This window comes from Trematomus bernacchii, unplaced genomic scaffold (assembly GCF_902827165.1).
Source record: "Trematomus bernacchii unplaced genomic scaffold, fTreBer1.1, whole genome shotgun sequence".
Classification (NCBI taxonomy): Eukaryota; Metazoa; Chordata; class Actinopteri; order Perciformes; family Nototheniidae; genus Trematomus; species Trematomus bernacchii.
The window spans coordinates 1,119,617-1,145,582 of record NW_022987588.1 but is presented as its reverse complement, the minus strand read 5'-3'; the positions used below and the strand labels follow the sequence as shown (position 1 = coordinate 1,145,582).

Below are 25,966 nucleotides of genomic sequence, written 5' to 3'. Positions count from 1 at the left end.
TAAACAAGCTTTGACCATATCACCACATCAGGTATGCTACTGTTGCACACACGCATTTCTGTGATAACAAATGATGCCTTGATTAAAAAACCCTAAATTCCTGTCAAACTGTACGAAAAATACCTGCTAAAGGATCATAATGACAAACAAAGCCAAATAGATGTTGGTGTTGAGACGAGTCATTTAAAAATAGGGAGTCGACCCTAAAGGGGTTGGATTAAAACCAGGGATGATAGTGCCATCTACAGGTTGAAATGTTGCCATGTTGACATGAGATGACTTGCAAGCAATAATAAATCCTGAAAGCATGCACATGTTTTTTTACAAACACAGACACACATCATTAAGGCTCTAGTTGTAGATGATAAATGCATGTTTTAACCACCTGTTTGATGGACAACCTCAAAGTCCTGACAGAGCATCTATCAGGATAATTAGAGCCGAGACTAGCAACCTCAAAATAGTGCACCAAAGAAAAGGATTCTTCAAAAAAAACAGCCCCCCTCCTGTTAGTGTGAAGTGTGGCCTTGGTGTGGGCTTTTATACTTTGTGTTGGTAAAGGATCCACTGCGGGTTTCAATCCAATTATGATGACTACTTCACATTTCATGCTTCATATTGAGTTTCACTGCCTAAAGCTACATGGATGAGGGCCCCAAAAGATCAGCGGGCCTGCACATTAACCTTCAGTGATATTCGGTGTGAGACGATTACAGGCACATATTTGACTTGACATATCCCTATCCAACTTTCACTTTGATTTTCATTTTCCACGTCACAGCTGAACTGGTCATTGTACTGCGCTGAAAATCTCCTTGTTTCAGTGCGTCTGCAGCGAGGATGTACACACTTGCAATCCATATTCCTGTGGCATGTTAGCTGTTCCAACATCAGGTAAATAAAAATGTGTTCGGTATACCAGGCTGTGAATACATTTGATTCTCTCTTGGACGGTTGTAGTATTCAAAGCAGGGAAGATTAAGTATAGCCTCCTTGCGTGTGTGTGTGTGTGTGTGTGTGTGTGTGTGTGTGTGTGTGTGTGTGTGTGTGTGTGTGTGTGTGTGTGTGTGTGTGTGTGTGTGTGTGTGTGTGTGTGTGTGTGTGTGTGTGTGTGTGTGTATGTGCATAAGTATATTTGTATTTGCCTCCAAGTGTGTGTGTTCGTGTGTGTCTGCAGGAGTTCATGTGTGAGTCAATGCTAATTTGTGGTCCAGGTCCCCTCTCCTCGCCTTTCTTGAATATTTCACATCTCCATATTGCCATGCCATCCTAGGATGTCGCCTCCTTGAAGCAATTTCCTCCCCGCCATTATCTGATGGGTGAGAACCGCTTCCTATTGGCAGGTGCAGATGACACTTGGGCTGAGCAGGAGCTGGCTGTTAAACGTGGGACTGGCTCCTAACCAAGCTCCAGTCTGCCTGGTCCTGACAGCCCCCACAGGGCTGGCCACTGGGGGCGGACTGTTGGGCCAACTGGCCACTGAGGGGTGTAATCACTCCCTATGACATATCTGGCACAAGCTATCCATTTGCTCCACAAAAAGCAAAGGCCTGCCTGTGTGAACGTCTTGCTTAATACTGTTAGGCCAGGAGATGGCAACATTGAGGTGAGAGATAAACATTTGAAACACATCCCCCCTGTGAAGGTTCAAATCACATGAGAGTCTGAAGACAGAAAGGAGGGATTGAAGTGTGATGACAGTTTAGGGAAAATCAGATAAAATAACCAACACAATAGTTTTCCTCTTAACGGTCCTCTATGTATTTCTTTGAATGTTATATTTTCACCTTTTAGAGGAAATTGTGTATTAACTGGAGAAAGAGAACAAAAACAACAGGTCATATAATAGTCAGTTCAACACAATAAACAACTAAATAAGACTCAGATGTTACAGCAGTAAGTAAATTGAGAGTTTATAGGCTTTACAAATAAAGTATAAAGCCTAATTTAGGACTATTACATGAACATTAGTGGTGCACACTGTACCGTTAGGTTTTACATTCATAGACAAAAGCTTCTTAGATGGGGATGGTTAAATATGCAGAACGCTCCCTTATTTTTCAGCCATTATTTCACAATTAGGAATGCAAAATTGCAACAAAGGCACTGAGAAGGAGCCTACGGTGTCTAATGTGTGCGTACATGTGCACAAGTGCATGAGTGGAGCAGAGAGATAGATTAATGTTGAGGGGCATCAGCTTAGAGGATGTTTTGTTTCCCCACTGTGTGCCGAGTGCAGAGGGGAGTTAAGGGATTCCAATCTGGTCGTCTAGTCCTGCGGTGCGAAGAATGTTTAGAGTGTGCTTGGTGATAGCGGACTCCATTACGGGGCTGAGTCTCAGGGTAGCCTGCCATTGTGCCGGCAAGCGAGGAGGTTAATCAGATCCCAGCGCCATTATGAATGCTTGCTATTTCTAAAGGGCTCTATGAATAGAATACTGTAAGCTCTCGTAAAAATGAATCTGGGCTCTGTGCTTTTAGAGAACAAGGCCTGATAAAGAATAGTGTTGGTGTACATTTGAAGAGATTTCACATTCTCTGGAGCAAAACCAAATGAGTGTTTTATGGGGGCCTAGTTATTAATTATCTGAGATTAGGGGAAAAAACTATTTCCAGCTTTGCAGCAATGTTCCCCATGTTAGCTTAGTTTTCTATAAGGGCAGATTATCTTAATTGATTTTTAAAAGTATTAAATTAATTTCATATTGTGAGTTAATGACATCTACTGGCACAAATTAGCTAGTATGTTATCAGTCTCTACGCATAAAACGGGGGAACACATAAATATACTTTTTAGGGATTTCTTTTGTTTTAGCTAATTAAAATTGTTTTAAATTACCCTGTCCTTTCAATGTATCTGTTATAGTAGCTCAATTAATTAGCTTTATTGAATGAATTTGCTTAATTGGCAGATCCTTACTTGTAAACCTCGACACGTATGGTAGGCAGTGTTATTATCGAACATGGTTGTGTCTTGCCAGATTGCACTCTTTGGTTCTCTTTAGAGCAGCTTTGAGCATAAAGCAACAAAGCATCAGTAAAGGCAAGCACCTACTTGATAACACTACTGACATGCCTCTACTCAAACACTCAGCTGTAAATCTTATAGATTAGGAGGCTGGTGAATGGTGCTATTTGTCTGATGGCCCTGCAGATTTATGACAGCTGATGTCCTGTATCTGAGGGTTTAAAACCTGACGATTGTCCTGGAGTCTGGACTGTGGTCAGGCTTCCTATTGTTTTATTGCTTTTTCCACTTTGTTTATTTGTTTTTGGTCATTTTTCCATGGTAGCTCTTGTCTTATTGTCTATTTCATTTATCTGGTAAATCACTTTAAAGTACAATTTGAAGAGTGCAATATAAATAAAAGGGCATTAGGAAGGATACAATTACATAATGGGCTTTTGGGACCGAAAATATTAACTATGAATCACAACCCACGACCTCACAATGTAGCATGTCTGAGTAGATGAGTGAATGAAGACGACAATAACATGACTTGGGGGAATAATACAAACAGGAGATTCAGCAGTCTGCCATCGAGCAACTCACACTAACTGTGATTTACAGAGCAATAAACGCATGCCTAATAGGACAGTTCGCATTTCACACTATTTGTAGAAAATCTAATTTCTTTGTGAAGGCAGAAGCTAAAATTCAACTAAGCTTTGCTGAACAACAGCAATCTTATATGGGAGGCAATGTGTTAACAGGCTAGACAGTCCTATTCTCAGCAAAGAGGTATTTAAGTACTGAAGATGAAGTGAGATGGAAAATCTCATTTCCATAACAGAACAGGGAAAACAGTCTGGCAGAAGGTGTTTTCTTTTTACTGTTGAATTGTCAGAGCAATCATGGTGGAGCCACAGCCAGGGCAGTAGACTAAAAAGGAATGGGGGTTGGGTCGGGGAGGGGATGGGAGGGGAGGGGAGGGGAGGGGGCTGAGCCCTCTTTCTCAAAACACATACAAATGAACTTGAACAATCTGAGGTTTGCACATGCACACGCACCATGCAAGCGTGCATGCACCCAAGCGTACACACACTCATACACGCACACACACACAAAAACACACACACACACACACCCTCACACAGCAGTAGAGGCACATAGATGCAGGGATGCACAAACAGTGCTTAGTCTCAGAGGAGCAGACAGTGAGCACATTATGCAAACAGAGGCTTTGTGTGTATGGCGCTGTACGTGCCTGTGTGTTGGAGAGAGAAATTAGACTGATTAAAAATCAGGGGAAAATCACAAACTGTTAGACGTATCTCCTAGGGGCTAATTAGTATGTTGAATCTCGAGCCAGAAACACAATGTTTTACAAATCTGGAAATGTAGATGTATTCATGATTTCTTTTCTCAACTCTATGTCACACGTTGGACATGTTTACATTTGAAATGTAAGCCTTGGCTGCATAAGAGCAATATAAATGAGCAATGCATTTCCACACCATCTCATTCCCCCCGCCCCTCCACACAATATTGCTGTTGCTGTGCCGAGGCTGAATATGTAATGCAATGCGTCCGTTTTCATTTGGGCTAAGAGTTATAGGAGTTACCAGTGAAGCATAGTATGGACAAAGAGCAGGACTCACTCAGAATGCAAGACCGAGATCAACTTTGATGAAACTCAGGTAACAGCGAGAGTACCTTATGGTGCTTCAGGAGCAGGAAATAAACTATTGTTAGCGTTTCCATTGTGAGTTATGTAATAGAACGACTAGAGGAGCCTGCAGGAGCAAAATTGAAATGACCCTTCTCACAAAACAGAATAAATATTTAATTGAAACCGAAGAATAGAATATCCCACAATGCTTTGTCCATAAGCTGAGGCCTGGAGATATTAGTTCAAGGGCGAGAGCAATAATCAGTGCACAAGCTGAATCGGTTCACCTTATAAAAGAGAAATCTGAATGGCTCCCTGCTCTTCTATCTATCATTTATAAACTTGAGCTTTTTAATTCACCTGCTATCAGCACAGTCAGCCAGCCCATATGAATATATTCAACAACACACAGAGACAGCTAACAGAGGGAGATCTGTTTTATGCTTTGAGTACCGCTGGTTTAATATTTAAACCTTTTCTACAGTCTGGAGCTTTCAGTATATTACTTTGGCTTGTCAATGCCTCCTTGTTCTCCTCATGTTAACAGAGCAATGGTATGGCAGGTTGAATAGTCACGACATGACAATCAATTGCATATCTAAAGCCTAGATGAGAAAAGCTATCATCTTCCATACATAATGCATTCAAATACTGTTTTTGAACAGTACAGTGTTTTAGACTAGACATATTGAGAATTAATAATACACACTCATTTGAGTTTTGCAGCAACATATACAGTTTCTCCTGTTAACCCTTGCTGTTAGTTCACAGGTCTCCAGCAGCATGCATGGCAGGATAAAAGAACACTGTATGTTGTAGAGCACTAATCATTCTCCAGTGTTGTGGTGGAAATGCAGTGAGTAATTTCATTGGCTGCCTCAGTCTTTGCTGGGAGCTGGTGTCTCTAGTTAAAGCTGTGTGGCCACCAGGGCACACAATGAGCCTCGAAAAGAGCCACGAGCAATCCAGCAGGTCAACGAAACACACCTGTGCGTAATTAACAGCACGTCTGTGTGTGTGAGTTGGAGTAAAAACAGATAGGACCAAACAAAGAACATACACCACTACACAAAGCTGCTACTACAACATGCTTAACCAAGCATGCGGATCATGTAGTTAAAAACAAATTAAGAGCAATGATGTAAACATTGGTAGCTTGGGCCTTGGCTTATACCCCTTAATATAAAGGATTGTTTCATAAATGGATACAAAATCAGATATTTAACTAAAGCGCTGTTCCAAGCTGTTTTATCGATTGAGCAGAGAGTCTGCAGGTACTGCAAGAAAAGAGAAGAGAGACACTGACAAGATGTGTACCACAGTGAATCAAAGCACTTATCCTACGTGAGACCAAATTTCCCACGTCACACCTCTCCTCAGTAAATGTCATGTGCCACGCCTAAATGGGAACTGTCCCCAGTGCCCCCGCCGTCTGCCACCAGGAAAAACCCAACAGAAGAAGCAGCCTTGAAAATATTAAAAAACCAACAGTGCTAAAAACAATCTTGCAGATAATAATCCACGGAATAAAAGACAGTGACAGTTCGACAGGAGTACAGCATAAAAGTAAATTATTTCACATGCCCTCTGGCTTGTACATACTGTCTGTTTGGCAGATATTCACCCTGCCCAGCCAGCCACAGGTCTGCATGTCCTCGAGGCACAGCAAAATGCTACACAAGTAACAAAACATTCAGCCAGCCCTCGTTCACATTTGCAACATATTAACTAATACTTCATGTCGTTTCTCCACAAAAGACGCTACCACCGAGATCTGTCTAGCTGTCACTGATTTGTAATTGTTGCTATATATATTCCTCTCAGTCTCCTTATAAATAATTATTATCCGTTTAAAATAGTTTTTTTCACCTGAGGCTTATTTAGGAAACGACTTGCCTGCCAAGGTTAACGCTCACTATGCACTATGAGTTTTTTGGACAGATGTATGAATTATGCATAGTAACTATAGGCACTGTCTCTGGGAAGAAACGTTTCTATGGAAATTTGATTGCACAAGTGAAAGTGGATGTTTCAAAACATGAAGCCGAATATGTCTGTATGTCTAGAATCACTGGATATTAAACAATAAGGCTGCTGTTTTGGAAGATTATTTGTTCCATTTTGTTGACCTGTTTACACAAATGTGTGTCTTTACTTGTTGCAGAGCGCCATAGACACAGTCGAGACACGGACTAACGCACTGATAGTTCTTGTATTTTCATTGGATTGTTGGCAAAAAATATCCTTTTTTTTGTTTGGTTTATAATTTTGATGATCCAAACTATGTAATCCTTTCAGTTCATGTGTGGCTACGGGTATACTTTGTACAAATACCCAAGGCAGATCTCTCCACGGTTGTTTCCTACCTGAGCACTGTCACAGCCTGTCGTCACAAAAATCAAGCAGAGAACACTCCTGTCAGCCTAAATCACTTCCTCTGATGCTCCCTCATGTTCAGCTTCTCTCTCGCTCCCATACAAACTGCTGTTCACAGCTAGACATCGTGGAATCTCTGCGGTTTTGCTTCGGCTTTGTGGACACACTGTCAGAAGTGTTGAATCAAACTGACAATTCAGAAATTCAAAAAAAACACCCCAAGATTTTGTGGATAAGGACTGATCATCAAATCCAACTGTGTAAGTGTGTATTAAGCAATCTAACCAGTAGGGGTGTTAGTCAAAAACTCACATTTGAGGGCCCTCCAGTTCCCCCCCCCCTCATAGCTGTTTGAAGAGCACGTAAATCTTCTCAACACCACAAGACATTTCAAATAAATTCTTCATTGACCTGTCAAAATGCTTTTCCTCTCCCTTCAACACCAGCAAGAGACTACCGTGATCTACTATGAAATGGCCTCATTGTGCAGGGCATCAACGATTTCTACGGCTCCATCTGCGGGTGTGCTCTGAACTGTGAATTTCAGATTCAGACAACCCAAGGCCCAAGGCCATGAGCCGCCAGCGCTGCTGAAGCACTCTGTTGCTTCACACATCTGAAATTGGCTGACATGTTTAAGTTTGCCGCACCTTTGCTCAATCTTCGTGTGATTACTCTCAGGAAACCAAGTGACTCAAGACCTACATGTGTCAGGGCAATGAAGTTCTCCCTTCTCTAATTTTAGTCTGCATTTCCAGAACTGCTATATACGCGCTTTTTTGATAAGACTTCTGGTACATACAGACACATCAGCATGTAACTTGGTAATCTGAGAGAGGATATTTGACAGATAGTTTTCCATTTGGTTTTAGTATCCTATGGTGCTTTAATCCCTTAATATCTTACCAATAACTATTAAGGATTTAATGTCACTCGTACTCTGTTGGGGTTTCATTTGATTTCCTGAGCCCGGGACACAGCTGAGACTGACTGAGCCCATGAAATCTTTAAAGTCTCCATTCATGGGTCACAGAATAAGCCTTGTAGGGACAAGATGTTCAGAGGCTGTATAACAGGATGTCAAGATGACAATTTCAACCTGAGTCAATACATCCATGTCAAGTTAGCCTCCTTTGAGCCTCCCTTCTGTTGAATAGAATAATAAGACATGGGGCATAATGACATTTTGACAAAGTAAATGAAAGAAAAGAATTACTTGATCTTGTCTTTTTTATTTTCACTTGTTTAAGTTGCTACTGAGTTAAACTATATCCTTCAAATTGTTTTTGTATTCTAGCTCAGACTGAATTCCCAGACAGTGTGAAAAAATGTAGATCACCCCAGCCGAGATGGATGGTGAAAAACATACTCCACATTTTAGGTCTCCTGAAAAACCTTGCAGTTAATTTTTCATGGCCGTACCTTTTAAGAGACTTGTCAGTTTGATTTAATGTTCGGCTGACAGTTATTGGTTTTCGGTGTTTACCTCTTATCACTTCAGAAAACTGGGGAGGCCAATTTATACTCTGGATGCACATAAAGCGGCATCAAAAATTAAGATCTTGACGCCCTGCAAACATTATAAAAGCTTTCTATATTTCTGCTCGGTGTGTAATTGTGTGATGCTCTTCTTGTGTTTGTGTTGTGTGTGTTTTAAGAGGATGGCAGCTGTTAGAAATGTTATCAGTATTTTCTCTTTTCTCGGTTTAGACTGACTTATCCCAATATACCGTAGAGACATTTCAAATGCTCGTTTTTTTCTCCACAAACGCATCATCTGCAGCTTCACTCACATACACACTCTACCATGGACAGTTTGCATCTGAGTGATGGTGTACTCAGATGCTGTATGTTATTTATTTTTTACTCCCATTACCAATTCCCTGAGTTTCCATTGTCAAGTTATGATTTTACACAATAAACAGCCGAGCAGCCATAAGTGTTCATTGACGCATATGCTGGTGCATTTGATAAAGAAAATCTTTTAAAGGGGGGCTTAGAAAATTGTCTCAAGAGGTTCAAAGGATTTGAAGTGGAAGAAGAGAGGATTGATGTTTGCGCTGCGAGCCCCTGAGTAGAACTGGCCCAAGGTCTAATCAGAGACCAACAACCCCCCCCCCCCCCCCTCCTCCTCCTCCCTTCACACAGCCATAGGATTTTCTCTCACTATTCAGAGGCTGATAGATGAGCCTCTCTTTGTATTTCAGCCATGCACTTTCTTAAATCTGAAAAGCCAATTCATCTTGAGCAAACGCAGGAGGAGGGGGGGAATAAACGAAAAAACTTCAAAAGTCATTTTTCCACTCCTTGCCCACACTCAAGTGTCATTCAGGAGCTCTCTAAGCACTTTGTCTTTCCTTCATTAATTGTCCCTGTGCTTTACCCATGTCACGTGCCCTGAATACAACCGAAGCTGAGGAGATCGCACTGTAACTTGGCTATTCCCCTCTTGTTCTCCAAGTTCACAAGACAAGGAACTGTTTGCCCCTACTCTTTCATTGGGGGCAAGATATCCCACAATAAGGAGGGAAATGTGTTTATGTTTCGTGATTAATCTTTGCTTTTCAGGTATGTGCTTTTCAGACAATCGGGCACGCTAGTTTATATACGCTTGCTGTCAAATATAATTCAAGCATTTAGAGGGCCAGACGAATAAGCGTTGTAATAAATCATGCTTTTTTGTGTAGCAGGGAGGCTGGTGAGCAGAGAGGCTTTTTGAAGTGTTGGCACTTTCATTACAAACATGTCAACAACATACACAGTTTAATGGTCCTGTAGTGAACTCTGGGGCAATATTTTTACACTTCAACCGGCAAAATGAAAGACAATTTTTCCAAGAAGATTATTTTTCAGCCAGCTATACAATATACATCACCAGAGTATATTTTTTTAAATCCCACAAATGTTTCACTGAGCCCATGTGTTGAGAGAAACGGTGTCATGTTTAATTAGCAAATTCTCACGGCGAATGTGGACACCTTGTTGACAGATCCATTCCACATGAGCTATTGCTGATTCCTTTGAATGCAATTTACATAATTATACCTCTTCCAGTCCTGTAGAGCACATGCCTCAAACACCGTGTTGCTTGCAGCATAACGGCACGAGGAGAAACTGCCATATTAACGCTTGTGGCATGAAAACACTAAATGTTGAAGCCGCCTCCTCCATCTGCATTGTATGAGGCATGATGGTCTCGCTGCATTACAGATATGACCCCCAACCCCCCATATGTGTACACACTTAACACCGCCTCCTCTTAAAACATACACACAAAAGGAGAAAATCTCACTGCCAGAGAAAGATGACCTACATTTCGACAATGCTTTTCACTTACTGTACATATTTAACTTGATCTGCAATATACAAAACCCATAGTGTATCACCTCATTCTGAAACATAAATGATAATTTACTTGCACAAGGTTGCAATACGTGGCTCACCACCAATGAGTCTATAAGCTCCATGGTAACATTCAAAGTCAAACAACACCCATCCTCCCCACAGAACAATGAAGCATGACAGTCTGAATTGTCTAAACGTGCTGTCAGAGGGCTCCTCTAAAGCTCTCAGCATTGAATTTCCCTCTAAATCTTGTCTTGCTCATCTAATAACTTTGTTTATGTCTGCTGCGGGACATGTCTGGAGAGACACCTTGAACACTGGGATACGGCACTCAGTCCAAACATAAAGAGAGAAATGAAATATTCACCCGCCTGATTGTCTCCAAACTCCAGCAGAAGAATCAATAAAACATAACATTGGCTTCTTTCTGAGTTTAAGGCTTCCGATGGGGTTTGAAACCCCCTTGTGACGTTCCGAGGCTTTACTCCCGCATATGAAAACACCAGAGTTTTATTTTGATGTTTGAATTAATCAGCTGAGAGCATCTTCAGAACAAAAAGATCTGATGTTGCCTGTGGGATCTTTGGCCATCTGAGATTTCACAGCCTGTATTTAAAAGCATGTTTTGAAGAATGCATTTCAACAGCCCATAATAAGCCAAGACGATCTATACTCCCTTTCATATCTGTTCTACAAAACTCAGCCAATCTTTGTACGTTGGCACGCCACAGATTTTTGATGTCCTGATTTATCGCTTTGGTGAGTAAAACTGATTTCAAAGACGTGAGTTGAAAATGAGTGTTGACTCGATAACCCCACTGCATATAATGTTAAAACACAACGTTCATGCCAAGGTGAAGCCCCTGTGAAGTGTGTCACTTGTGACAACACAATGGGGCAATGGGTCAACATATGTACCAATTGAACACAAAGGACACAAAAAAGGAGGGGACTGTGACCCCATTACCATGTTATTTCAGAGCTAAAATAAATCCTTTCAGATTAAGATGTATTTATTCTAGACTGAGGGTGTCACGATATAGGCGGCCGGTATTGAAGAAAACCCTGATATTTAAAAAGAAGGAAAAATTGATATCATGTTAATATTACACCTATGATAAGATCATGTACATAATAAATCACATCTTAAACCATTTCTGCTTTGTCTCCCATCCCCAACCAAGATGCAGACTCTCTTAAACTCACAGCATTGTTTTTGTAAAAACTGAGTACAAACATTGATCAAAACAGAATTACAAATAATTGGTAAACAACAAGAATAGATCCTTAGCACGATCTTAGCAATTTAAAGAGGCAGAACATTCATAAAAAAGCACCAACTGTATTTTAAGTATAACCATGGTTTGTCTTTCTGCAATTATAATGTAAATTGAAAAGTAGATTGGATGGTTTACAAAGTGTCTTGGCAAGTATTTCTCCTTTTTTCACCAATGTTTGTGTTTTTAATTAAAGCACAACATTATATTCATCCCCAAGGCATTGTCAATACATAAATTACCAACGTTACAAAACCTTTTATTCCTTTCCAGACCTTTTCATCTTCCTGTTATTTTAGGAATTCTGCTAATAGAGACCTTATGAGTACAAAAAGCTCAAGCATAATGCCTGCTTTCACGTAGATACCTTTACAACTAAAAAGTAATTTTTAAATTCATAATATCAGTCACAAGATAACTATGGAGCTCATAGTACCACATTAGCAGGTATGTATCTTTTAACCTCGACTCATCTGCTAGCTTAAGCCCTATCATATTATCACACCTTCTAACCAAAGATTTCACCACATTCATCTCAAATATACTGAACAGATGTCATCGATACTTATGTAAGAGTGAAATACAGATCTTATAATTAACTCCATAAATAACAGTTCCACAAAGAGAGACAACAGAGTAGAAAAAGACCTCTCTACTATCTGTACCCTGAATTTGAATGCCCCCGCATTTGAAACCACCAGCACAAACGTTCTTGTTTAAATACACCTAAATATTTCTGAAGACATTTAAGTGAAGAAATAGACAATGCAGTGAGAGAGCTTTGATTCATATTTGATCAGCGCTGCCTAGTTTAACAGCTTTATCTGAGTTCACTAGCAGAGTACGAGACCCCTCTGCTATGGATGTTGTTTTCTTATGGGGGCGGTGGAATCCATTAGAAGCAACAGGAGGAGGCAGATGAATGATTTATCAAAGACTATGAGTCTCACGCACTGCTGTCAGAATATAGTGAGAGTTTGAGAAAATATTATGATATAAATCTATTTTTATAAAAGTTAATGAATCTTTAATGTAGCTTATTACATGAACATAGTGTTGTTGTCTTACGTCTCAAATATGCTTTTAACTATTCCTTCTAAGCAGGGACTTGCTTATAACTATTGATGGTTCGTCAGAAGGCCCACTTAAACTCAATGTAACTCACATTTTATAAGCTGAACAACAAAGAGTTTGAGGGGCAGACGGAAAGAGGAGAGTGTCTCAGAGACGTGGAATATTAAGTTCTTTAAGGGAAGTGATCTCCCACTAGAGAAAAACCGAGTTGAGCTGAGCTCCACCACAGTAGCCTATCATTTGCCTCTGATTTCTAATCTTTATGAAAGAATGTGAGGCTAAGTGCCTTCCACAAATGTAGACTATCATGGCATTTCTTCAGGCACATTATGGACCAGAGTGATTAGAGAACTTAAAATGCAAAGGCACCCCTTGAAACTGAATGCATTTACAATCCCATTAAATATGGAATTGTGTCTGTGGGCCAACAGTAAATTTGAAATATATTTCCCTGCTACAGTCTTTTTTTCCTCTCGTTCATTTTCCGTGTGCCGCTTGCTTCCTTCGCTCTGTTGGTGAATCTGTTGGAGGCTGTGAATAATTTGCCAGTAACTTTCATGGAAATAGACACTCGACACAATTACAGTATATAAGATAAATCAGGAAAATGCTATCATGCTTTTCCATCAGCATCATGCAGACATTTTTCTGATGATTGTGATCATTGGTTGCTTTCACTCTGAATGCAAAAAAAGGTATAGAGATTGCCACAAAGAAATAAAATAAAATATGAATGTAAAATGAAGCTTGAATGCAGAGCCTTGGATGCAGTATTAAATCTTCCTGGGAAAGTGACCTTGAGCTCATGTATTAGAATATAATATTTTTTCAGAATAATATTCAGCTCTCTGTGTTGCTTTCCTTTTTAACTATGCAGCATTGCTTATCTTAAAGTCAGACATCCGTGCAGCTTGAATCTCTGAGTGGTCATAATGAGCAGAAAATCAATCCCTGCAAAAATAATTCTATATATTTTATGTTTCCAATTGTCTCCCAATACAGTTTTATGTTACAAGTAAATAAAAGCGCTATAGCCAACTGTGGAATTTGCACACCACAATAAAAAGACCATCTGCTAAATAACCTTCTCAACCATAAACAACCATTTACTTATCATAAATTCAAATAAACTCCTCCGCGTCCCAGTTCAAACTAATGCTGTATTGTAGTATAATAATCCACCTATCACCGAAGCCATTTGACCCTGTTTAATGTAATCCAAAGAGAGTCGCCCACGCTGAGTCTATGATCACCTCTATTCTCATTAAAGGGAAAATCAGCCTACATAACGCGTGGATCTAAATTGAGCTGAATAGGAAAAAAAGAAACAAGTGTTTAAACTATTTAACACTTATTTCCTTCCTGCGATAAATGTTCATAATGTTATTTTTTGCCACTTTGGCATTAAATCTATGACAACAGTTGTACACATTTCTCTGGGCGTACAAGACTGAGTGGAATATGATCACAGCTATGCAGATATTTCTCCCTTATCCATTATGTTGATGAAGATGATATGTAATCATGCTTTCCGCTATGATGAACTCCAAAGAGAGTTGTCTTTGGAAAATGTTTGTTCTTGCTGTTGCAACTAAATGTAAACACAACACTGACTAGACCTTACAAAGTTGCTATGGCTAACGTGTTGCCTACTTACACATCCAGCAGATATTGACCTTGACTTGGAGTCATGTACTTGTGTCCACCTGATGAATGTAAGATCAATATTCACTCTCCTTTAGGCTCTGTTTTGATCTTCACCAACTCCTTAAAAAAACATCTAGCTCTTTAGCAGCCAAACACTCCGCTGTGTTTACCAGTTTCTTGTCTGTCTGCTGTTTGGTGCTTTTTGCTCAAAATAGCTGCCTGCTGCAAATGGAAACGACACTGGTGAGAGCAAAAAAACAAAACACTCCAGGAGATAATTATCTGCCTTGTCACTGCCAGCGACACCTTGCATTGCACATGAACATTTGATAGATTCCACTTTAAAAATACTGCTAAGTAGAGCCTTAATTGTAACCAGTTTTCTCACAAAATCACCCCAAGTGTGCTGTTAACAACTCACATTTTTTCTCAATTTCACCCTCTTAATGAGACCACAAGTTCAATATAAGAGATCTCATCGGGACACGTGGGAATTTGGACCTTTACAGAACTGTTAACAGTAAAACCCAGTAAAAAAAATGACTATGTCTTACCTTTCACTGATTGATTGGGTATTACATTTGCTGCTTAAACCTATACTTAGTGTTGTTTCAGCATGGGAAGAAGTGCATCAAAGGATGAAACAAAAAAAGGATCTCACGCTCCTTTTTTAGCATATTTTCACCTCTGAACTCGAGCTATAGCTATCTGTATATATATGTGTATATACTGTACCTGATACAATATTTTGAAATCTGGAAATGGTAAGGGTTCATTTGAAAAGTTTTGTTTCACTAAGTTTGAATATAATTAAACTGCCTTATTTACAGCAATTGAAATATTACCCTATTCTCAAACATGATCAGAGTTTATTTGCAAATGTGATAAACGCTGCTGAAAGAAATAAAAACAAACTGTCACAGTTGTTCTCTCCATTAGCTGGAAGCTTATAATATAACATTGCCAACCTACCTGTGTTGTTTACTGCAGCCTTTTCCCTTTCCTTGTGTCTCTGTGGGCTTTTCACATCGTTTCAGATCATTATTGCTATATTGTTAGTATTTCAGATTATTGTAAGTGCTTAAACCACAGCACGCTGTGCACTGTAGCCTATGGCTGACTAACAAATTGTTATGAGCAAAATAAACACAAACTGCTTACAACTCTCCTCCACGCCCCATTAAGATATATGGTCGCCTAGATGGGGAAGTTAGAAGTAAATAGTCAGAGATAAATTGTAAGCAGAGGCCAATAACAAGAGACTATCCAGATGCTGGGTACAAGAACAATTATTCTCCGTGTTTATATCCTGTGTGGTCTCCACAGCAGAAGAACAAAGAAACTCAAACTAAACAAACAATTATGTTGGAATAAAAAATGACTCGAGCAAATCTAATAAACTCTGCCAGAGTTTGGAGAGCATATCTAAACAGGAGTGTTGCACATTGAGACACAAAAGAGAATTCCATGCGTGCATACGTTTACAATGAATTCCACTTCATTTCATTCTGGAAATACAGAAACACAGGCACCTCAATGCAACGTTGCTGCATAGGTTATTATTGGCTATGAATGATGCCTATGAACATTCCTAAACACTCTTAAACTCGCATTAAAGAAAAAATATCGAAATGTCTGCTTGCATTTTAATCCGCAACTGACAATACTCTGCATTGAACTGAAATCCAGAAAAGTATATGTTAAAGCAGTGGTTTGATTTAAATGCTATTAATGTTAATGGTGTTTACTGTGTCCCATGAAAAACAGTTTAATACAGAGCTTACTACATAAAAGTATGTGAACAACCTAGCATTAGATCAATTAGTGAACGCAATTCGAACACCCTGTTGAACTTTAATACAAAATAAATGTTTGCTTATTTTTAGCCACAAGAGCATTAGAGATGTCCGCTGCTGATTGGGCAATGAGACCTGCAGTGGTTTTGGACTGGGACTGTGATCAGGGCTCTATCACGTTCTTTAACACCAAACTCTGAAACACATCTCTTTGTTGACTTTCGCTTTGTGCACTGGGATTATGGTCATGTTGAAACAGTAAATCCCTGCCAGGAAGTTGGAAGCACACTATTGTTTTAAATATCACTGTGTGCCTTAGCATTCAGATTTTCCTCAACTGGAACCAAAGGGCTAAGCTCCAAACAGCCTCAAACCAAAAATGAAGAATCAAAGCCTAATCATCACAGGTCCACCTACTTTTGTTGATAATGTGTTTCTGTTCAATAATGTTCTGTTCATTGTAGACTACATGAACACATGCAAAGATCATGGTGTGCATAATGTCAATTTAAGGAGATTTAAACAGACATTTGGAGGTTCAGAGATGTTATAGTCAAAACCCAGGAGATAAACATATTGGCTTTGAAAAATAGAATAAACTAAAAAAAGGAGCCCAAATATGTTTCCTATAATCCAGGAAAGAAACAGGATATAATTGGAAAAACAAACCTCTTGATCTCATGAGAAAAGGTTCTTATAGAGACTAATGATTTGTTGTTTCAGATAAGGCTACAAGCAGATGGTGTCTAGTGACATTTTAATTTAGTAAAACCTCAACAAATGCAACTATTGCCATATTAACTGCTCGATCTAGCACCACAGCTCCTCCAGATGTTTTTACTCTTCGAGTTTCTTTTGTTAATTTAGTTTTCTAATGCGCTAAGCTTCACCCTGAACAAAACGTCGCTCAGTTTACTAAAAAACAAAACAATTGAGCTGGCCTTGTACACGCAAGCACGCACACATTAGCACACGCGCGCACCTACACACACATTGTCGCGCCGAGGCACGCTTAATAGACAATAAACTGAACATCAAAAGAAGAAGAAATAGGCTCTTGCTAAATAAAACCATCACCCGGTAATGGCTGTAAAAAGACGATAAACAGAGCATGGACTATCTTCAAGCAATGCCATATCTTTCTGCCCTTTTCTTCTATTTTGCAACTTCCTTCAGCGTATACGCTCTCAAAAACAGGCTTAGAGCTTTTTTTCACAAGGGGGTATTTTTAATTCTTAAGCAAGGGATTGGTCACACTTCGTCTCATTAGCATGAGGAGCTGTATAAACCCCGCCACTGCAGAATTTTGAGCTGTGTTGAAGGGGAGGCAACAAGCGTATCTGCTGGCTGCGCACAAGGAGCGAGCAACTTTCACTTTCAGCACTCTTCAGTTCAGAAAAGCGGGAGCTGTATGGAGAGCTCACACAGGAGGTGAACTGGTCTCATCTTTTCAGCTAACAATGAAGCTGCTTACCAAGGGAAAGATTACTACGGAGATGATACGAGGAAAATGTATAACTTATTGGCACCGGTGGATTTTTTTATTTTTAATCCATCAATTTTTATTTGCCTCACTGGCTCAGTCCGAGGGAAATACTATTCGTTACCAGAGCTATGAAGAGGACGCACCAGGTACTGTCATCGGAAACCTTGCCAAGGACATGTCCTTGAGTCTGTCTCATTCCTCCAAGATCAATTTCAGGATGATGAAACAATTCAATGATTCATTCATCAGGGTAAGAGAAAGCGACGGGGAACTCACTGTCGGGGAACGAATTGACAGGGAAAGAATCTGCAGGCACACTCCACAGTGTCTCATCACTTTTGACGTTGTACATTTCTCCAAAGAGCGCTACAGATTGATTCACGTTGAGGTAGAAATAAAGGATATCAATGACAACTCTCCGGAGTTTCCAAACAAGGAATCTGTTGTGGAGATCTCGGAGAATGCAGCAGTGGGGTCCCGTATCCCTTTAGACCCAGCCGCAGACGCTGATGTTGGGTCAAACTACATCCAAAGCTATCAAATTTCTGTCAACAGTCATTTCACCATTGATGTGCTCCTGAGAGCGGATGGGGTTAAATATGCGGAATTGGTGCTAATGAAAGAGCTAGACAGGGAGACTCAGTCATCATACACTGTGGAGCTGGTCGCCACAGACGGTGGAAACCCTTACAGATCGGGGTCAACAAAGATAACTATCAAAGTCACTGACTTTAATGATAATAGTCCCGTTTTTGACCAGAATAGTTTTTCAGTCAGTTTGCCAGAGGACGCACCGGTTGGCGCTGTTATACTGGACTTGAACGCAGTTGATGCAGATGAGGGTTTAAACGGAGAGGTCGCCTACGGGTTCGGGAAACAGGTTTCTCATGAGATACGAGAACTTTTTCAAGTGGATAATAAATCAGGTCGGCTGACGCTCCGGAGCCCTGTGGATTTTGAGGACAAAAGCACATATGAGCTAGACGTGCAGGCGACTGATCTGGGACCAAACCCGACCCCCTCCGTGTGTAAAATCATAATTCACGTCACAGACGTTAATGACAATGCCCCAGAAATCAGTATCACCCCAATGACCTCCATCTCGACTGGGATTGCATACATCAGTGAGTCTGCAGAGAAGGACAGTCTGGTGGCGCTGATCAGCACCCTGGATAGAGACTCGGGTGTTAACAGCCAGGTCCACTGCACGTTATACGGCCACGACCATTTCAAACTCCGACAGGCTTACGAGGACAGCTACATGATAGTTACAGCAGCAGCCCTAGACAGGGAGAGGATCAGTGAGTATAACTTGACGGTCATGGCTGAGGATTTTGGGTCACCCGCGCTGAGAAAGATCACTCAGTACACCATTAGGCTCACCGACGAGAATGACAACGCCCCTCACTTTACTAAAGCTGTCTATGAAGTTTCAGTGGTGGAAAACAACGCCCCGGGCGCATATATCACCACAGTGCAGGCCAGCGACGCGGATCTGGACAATAATGGGAAAATTACTTACAGACTTGTGGACAGTGTTATCATGGGGTCCCCAGTGAATACCTTTGTGTCTCTTAATTCAGTGTCTGGCTCCATATATGCACTGAGGAGTTTTAATTATGAGGTGATGAAACTGCTAGACATACATATCAAAGCAAGTGATGGGGGGTCACCACAGCTGCAGAGCACAGCTGTCATCCGACTAAAAATAGTTGATCAGAATGACAACCAACCATCTATCATAGAGCCCCCCCTTTACAAAGGATCTGCTGAGATTTTCCTGCCCAAAGATGCACCTGCAGGATATGTTGTAACCCAGATAAAGACTACGGATGCTGATGAGGGTATTAATGCACAGCTGTCCTATAAAATTACAGACGGGGGTCACCTGGGATTCTCTGTCAACAAAGACACAGGGAAAGTGCACGTGAGCAGACAGCTGACGTATGATCTCACAGACAATGTCAAAGTCACAGTGGCGGTCAGTGACAATGGATCCCCGGCACTCTCCTCCACAGCCATTATACACTTCAGCTTTATAGAAGGAACCGTACCCAGTATGCCTTCCTTGGCTCAAAATGGCAACGAGGAGCTTTTTGAATGGGACATGTCCATAGCCATAATCATTGTCCTGGCAGGGAGCTGCTCTCTCCTCCTGCTGGCTATCATTCTCATCACAACCATTTGCAGCCGCCGGAAAAAGGAGACAAGGGATGATGATAAAGAAGACATACCAAATGTGGAGAACGTGGAAAGTGGTCATGTTGATTCATTGATTGCCAACCACAATGGAAAAGAGTTTGATGCCCATCCATTTCCAGAGAACCCTCCATTGGCCAGCAGTAACACAACAGAGACAGGCTGTGAGGATGGCAGGCCAGCAGCAGGCATCTTTGAGTCAAACAGCAGGGTGATGGAGGGTAAATTAAAGGTCAGTCATTATTTTTCAGAGATATTTAAAGTTCCTCTCAAACTAACTTTGTCATCTTTTGAACCTTGACTCAAAATGTGTGTCGATGTGCTTGTGTCTTCATAGGGTTATTCTACGCTACCGGGCTATGGGAAAGAGACAGTCAGACCGATAACTATATGGAAGGGTAATTCATTCACAACAATCTCAGCAAGAGATCCCCACATCAGTGGCAAGGACAGTGGAAAAGGTGACAGTGACTTCAATGACAGTGATTCTGACATAAGTGGAGATGTGCACAAAAAAGAGTCACCGCCAACAAACAGTGAGTGGAACAAAGGCATAATAAAATATAATATTACAGTGCAGATTCAGATCAATTAGTCAAAAAAAACAAAACATGTAAAGGTGAAATCCATGCAGTGGTGTGCTTTTTTGCTTCTTATAGTGTGGTTCATATTTTAATCTAAGCCAGATGGTACCCTCTAAGGTACAGCAATGTATTTTCTAATACACTGGACATATTATGATTGATCTTACCTGGGCTCACTGGGGTCTTTCAACACCAAACGCCCTCCAGCAGGTGAACCAGAAAATGTATTCGTATAACACCTGACAGCCCTGCTGTTTTCCACAGGTCTCTGGGCATGTACAAGCGAGTGCAAAGTGTTGGGACACTCGGACCGGTGCTGGAGCCCTTCGGCTACAAGGCCCAACAAGAGCATGGCATGCGGACCGCATCTGTCAACTTTCAACAAGACTGCTTCACTTCCAAGGAACACCGGAAGGGAAAACTACTACCCAGCTCTCCTACCCAAAACCAACGCGCTGCAAAGTGTGTACGAAAAAGTCCAACACCAAGAATTTGACTATATTCTCGTTGGTCCACAGACACCAGCCAGAATACAAGAGACAGATGAGATGTCCATTCCAGAGTACACAAACTCTTAAAGATTAAAAAGTCATCAAAAGGGATCCCGTCTTTATACTGTACAGTACTTTTATCTTAATTGACTCTATGTTGAATTGTTGCAGTGTTTTGTAGTATGTCATGTGTCTTTTGGCTCATACAAGACTGTTCATTGTATCATGTGTAATATGCAAGATTTTGTACATTAATAATATATTTTTCATAATGATGCAATGTAAAGAAGAATTTTATTATGAATTTTCAAGAGCATGTGTTACTATTTAAGGGGCATGACCTATGGACTTTTAGGCTGATGGGGCCTTTCTGTTGTGGAAAACAATCAATATGAAAGATTACCATGTTTTTGGTAGATTTTGTCACATTGTTGCACAAATAAAGAGTGAAAACCGAAGATGTTTTGCTGTTGAACAAGAGTTAAAAAAAATGTTTTAAATACTTGTATCTTACATGAAGAGTACAACCTATGAACTTGAGAAATAGTCAGAAAAGCACAGACAATAACCCTAACTAGCCAACTGAATGCAGTTCATTTGCCTGAAAGGCTTATAAACCACAATAAATAAAATGTGGTGCTCAAATGCTCACAGTTAAATTGACAACAAGCATAATCCAATGTCATATTCTTTTCATGGTACACAATGTACTTACTGGGCTTTCTCAATATGCATGCAAATACTGCATTTCTGATCAAATGCTCTTATAATTACATATTTCTTCGAGGTCAAAAATTCGCTCACCTTTTCTGATTGCCTCCAAGCTTACCAAAAGATGTGGTTAAATCTGTTTCCAAGCAACAGCAGCACTGCACACTTGATTGTTTCTTTTACTATGTTTCTTCTTTTTAAGTAATGATAAAGACCAAATAACCATGACCACAAAACTACATTCCTCCCACTGTCAAATCACAAAATTAATAATGAAGCAAAGGTTGTGTCTGTGTGTTTGGCTTTGCAAGTCAGGGCTGTCTTCTACAATTTTGTAGGAATATAAAGACCTAAGAAGACACGCTTCTGCATATAAGTATTACCACAGGGAAAGCAATCTGTTCCGTTTCTCAACAATTGCCAGAGAAAAAATGGCAGTAAATCAGCAGCATTCATATCATATTTGACATCAAACTATTAAGACATGGATAATTAAATGAAAGGAACAAAGTACAAATGACTTGAATATAGCTGTTAATGTTTTATTCCCAATAATGACTGATAATTAGTTACAACCTTTCTTCCACCAATAACAATACTGACTGCATCATATGACACAAAGCAACCTGAGTTCAGAAATCTTTAAAAGTCTAATTTAGGTTTGGCCACATTGCTTTAGGGGACTCACAGGTAACATTTAGATGAAGAATTTAGCTCAAAGAATTTATATCAACTGTGCGTCATTCACACTCAAATGTCAAAAACCCTCCTGGTGGATAACCTGATTCTCCGAAGAGAAGCATCAGTATTAGTGGAGGAATAAAAGAGGACATCAGAAGAGGGACTATGGAAAAAATCCAATATACCACTCATGGATCTGGCTGTTTTGAGCACTGCATGCCTCCGGTAAGAAGGGCTTAAAACCTTTTTGATGATAAATATAATTGGCATCTGTGACATGTAAATAAAACTCTGGACTGGGAACGTTTTCGGGATTATTATGTGATGTGATTGTCCAGTTTCTAACTTTGAATCTTCTGGACCAAAGGAGCAAAGTGCACCAACCTCTGCCTCCGTCAGTCGCCTCCTGAGATTTGGGGCTGCTGCTCTTATTGTTGGTGCCGTGTTGATGCTGTGTGCATCCATGGCTGCTCTCTACCTGTGGAAAGTCAGTGATAAGAATGTAAGTCCTGACTGGGGATTATGTTGTATTACAGCGCTGCTTCAATAGCATATTTCTAGTGACTGCAAGAATGCTTTTTAGGATGTTTTTAGCTAGAAAAGAAGATCCTCTGATAATGAAAAAACATTTTTATAGGCATTATAGCAGAGATATGTATGTTAATACCAGAGAAAACGTATCAATATCAATTCAGAGTGTTTCATTATTTTACAAATTAAATACAAACTACATAAATTGTTCCCATTTTTCTACTCCATTTTCTATAAAAATTATGTATTGTTTAAATGTCGTATTGGGATCACCTGTAGGGCAATCTTCCCATTAAGGTTTGCAACAGCATATCCTGTGGAGCTTTGCTCAATTTTCACCATGCTTAAAATAAACACAGGATTTCTGTAAGAGGAGCAACAAAATGACTGTGCGTGGGGATTTCATGAGCACTATTAAGCTTGTTTTTCTGTATCTCATTTCAATTGTGTGCTACACTGTGATTTACATAACTTTAGAATCAGTCATTTTAACGTTTCACCTTGAATCCTGCCAGGTTTATAATGTTCGTTACAGTATGAACATCAATGGGAAGGCGAGGCAAGGCTCCGTGGAAATTGATTCAGACAACAACCTGGAGAGATTTAAAACTGGAAGTGGAGCTGAGGAAGCTGTGGAAATTCATGACTTTCAAATTGTGAGTGAGTTTGTCCTTGTTCTCTCCTCCTGAGGTAGTTTAGCTGGGAGTTTCTGTGTGCTTAGCAAAGTAGCAAAGCTGTGAGTGTAAACATGGCATCTCTGTGATTTGGTGCAGGGAATAACCGGAATCCGCTTCTTTGGAAGAGACAAGTGCTATATAAAATCTCAAATCAAAGCCAGCCTTCCACACATGGGAGCTCACAACAAAGAGTCGCTGATGTTTGACCTGGTATATGCACACCACTTAATACACAACATTAAGACAGCGTTAAAATCAAGCGCATCCTCTGCTCATACCTCTTTCATATTCAAGGTCAATGTCTTTTTCTTCTTGCCAGACAGATGAAGTCATCCCAGTGAGGTTTGATGAGGAGTATCTCATATGGGTTTCCGCTGAGCAGCCGCTGAAGGACACCAGCTTCCTGAGCAATACAATTCTGAATCTTTGCGGGGAACTCCCCATTTACTGGCTCCAATCTACCTATCCTAAAGGTTGCTCACTTTTTCATATTATGTATTGATTTACTCTATTCCAAAGAGTCTATAAAACTCGCCTGCCAACACAGGTTATGGTGTATTCCATTTAAATGTGTGTACATTCTTTCATACTGTAGTTTATTTAAAGCTTGGTTGTGATTGCCCTGCTTATCTGCTGACACACTTGTAAATGTAGAGCCTTGTCTAAGAAGTTGGTGAAACACTGGAACATCTTGAACATACTCCACATTTAGAGTACACCAAAAAAGGCTCCGGTCCTGTATTAAAAAAGAATGATCTTGAAATATGCACGACTGCTTGAAATCACTGCTGCTAATTTAATTATTCAGGGCATCTGAGACAGCTCCGGCAATGTAGGATTGAGCTCTGAGGACATGCATGGCGTCTTGTGGATGTTGACCCAATACTCTTGCCTCTCGTGGCTGCTGTAACAGATGGGGAGAGGAGGAAGAGAGACACACAGCGATCCAAACGGCAGTTTAACATGGAGGAGTTGGAGGCAGATGCTGAGGAGAGGAACCCGGTGAGTCACACAGAAGACGACACCTCCAGAGTGGTGGAGGAAGAGGAGGGGGCGCAGTCTGCTGGGGGGTCAGCATACAATCCCGAAAACCCCTACCATGTGAGTACCAACTGCATCAACAACACTGTTTATAATAAACAAAGCTCCAGAGCTGGTGAATGTTTTATTAACTATCAAGAGGCGCATAAGCCCTTAAGCAACCCTTAAAGTAACGTTGGAAAAGTTTCTCTGTTTTGTCAACACTTTTTTCAGATGACTTCATAATGCTTAAAATGCAAGTCTTGTTAAAAGTACTTGTGTGGAAATGTGCTAACCTCTGCCAGCTAATACACTGCTACAGCTGTTGAGTAGGTGTCTATTAGTGGCTATGATTGAAGGTAACTGGCAATAGCTGTCATTTCAAGTTGATGAACTTATGAACTGAAGTGAGAATTCCCATTGGTTTTTAAAAATGCATGTTTCCTTGAAAGTTTCTGAAAAATATTTGAATTGCAAATGAGTATGTGTGAACAATTAAATGAAAAGGTTGCTCTCAAAAAACAACATTGCTTTAAAACTACAGGGGGTCCAAGAGGAAGGCGCCATGACCTTTGACACCATGTTAGACCACCAAGGGATCTGCTGCTCAGAATGCCAGCGCGGCTACACTCACTGTCAGAGAATATGTGAGCCTCTGAGTGGCTACTGGCCCTGGCCTTACAACTACAGAGGATGCCAGGTAGCCTGCCGAGTCATTATGCCCTGTCGCTGGTGGGTGGCACGCATTTTAGGGATTGTGTAACACATCACGCAACACTCATGATAAAACATATGTTCTATTTTCTTGGGAAAGACCGGCAAGGTCTCTAAACTTTTATTTTGTGTTGTTATGCATGCAGATATTTATTTTCAGAGTTTGACTGTAAATACTGCCAGAAAGCTGTGCCTGTTAGCATGAAATGCTGATCATGATGTAAGAAAATCTATAGTGTAATAAACATAATTTGACAAGTTTTTATCCAGACAAAATATTTGACATATAAACAGGCGCTTTCTCTATGTATGCTGCTTCATTCTGTACAATACAAGTGGAACACATGAATGCCATATTCCTATTTGTGAGCACATTCATTTTTGCATCATGTAATACTAAAGCTTAGTGCGCTGTATGTTTAATGGAAGGTGTGGGACTGAATCCAGAGCAGATCATTTACCTTTTTGACCGAGCAGGCTTCAATAAATTCTAATTACAGTATATGCTGGCTTTGATGTAGATGTTTTTTGGTGTCACATCTTGTTTCCATGGTTCCACTGGGTGCTTTTTTTGATAAAACTGAAGTGACAGCAATGGTTGCCATAACTTCCATTCACAGCTCAGAATCCATTTGAGGGCAATGCAATTTGTGCACACTGACATCTGCATTGATGTGAACTAATGTGAGATGAGTGTCACGGCAATGATGGAAAATATTTCTTTAAAAGTGACATTTTTATTAA

General features: G+C 40.3%; 2 protein-coding genes across 3 annotated transcripts; both read left to right on the top strand.

The window, feature by feature from the left end:
• The first annotated feature begins 17,559 nt into the window (after positions 1 to 17,559).
• si:ch211-199f5.1 (protocadherin-8) lies at positions 17,560 to 21,336 on the top strand. 2 transcript variants are annotated; one of them, XM_034128832.1, is made up of 3 exons: positions 17,560 to 20,045; positions 20,151 to 20,274; positions 20,662 to 21,336. In XM_034128832.1, exons 1-3 carry the CDS (start codon positions 17,589 to 17,591, stop codon positions 20,973 to 20,975), a joined length of 2,895 nt encoding a protein of 964 aa, XP_033984723.1. In that variant the 5' UTR covers positions 17,560 to 17,588; the 3' UTR covers positions 20,976 to 21,336. The 2 variants fall into 2 exon arrangements, with proteins under 2 accessions (XP_033984723.1, XP_033984722.1); XM_034128831.1 differs by having other exon boundaries at positions 20,151 to 20,349.
• A 1,109-nt stretch (positions 21,337 to 22,445) lies between these two features.
• On the top strand, positions 22,446 to 25,271 carry LOC117481333 (leukocyte cell-derived chemotaxin 1-like). The gene is made up of 7 exons (XM_034128984.1): positions 22,446 to 22,505; positions 22,648 to 22,782; positions 23,327 to 23,467; positions 23,585 to 23,698; positions 23,808 to 23,961; positions 24,402 to 24,589; positions 25,053 to 25,271. The coding sequence occupies exons 1-7, from the start codon at positions 22,446 to 22,448 to the stop codon at positions 25,269 to 25,271; spliced, it is 1,011 nt and encodes a 336-aa protein (XP_033984875.1).
• The last annotated feature ends 695 nt before the right edge of the window (positions 25,272 to 25,966 follow it).

Coding starts and splice junctions, on each gene's coding strand:
- LOC117481333 (XM_034128984.1), top strand. CDS start 22,446: ATGGAAAAAATCCAATATACCACTCATGGATCTGGCTGTTTTGAGCAC. Junction 22,783..23,326: donor GGAAAGTCAGTGATAAGAAT/GTAAGTCCTGAC, acceptor GAATCCTGCCAG/GTTTATAATGTTCGTTACAG. Junction 23,962..24,401: donor CCAATCTACCTATCCTAAAG/GTTGCTCACTTT, acceptor CTGCTGTAACAG/ATGGGGAGAGGAGGAAGAGA.
- si:ch211-199f5.1 (XM_034128831.1), top strand. CDS start 17,589: ATGAAGCTGCTTACCAAGGGAAAGATTACTACGGAGATGATACGAGGA. Junction 20,046..20,150: donor TGATGGAGGGTAAATTAAAG/GTCAGTCATTAT, acceptor GTGTCTTCATAG/GGTTATTCTACGCTACCGGG. Junction 20,350..20,661: donor AGAGTCACCGCCAACAAACA/GTGAGTGGAACA, acceptor TGTTTTCCACAG/GTCTCTGGGCATGTACAAGC.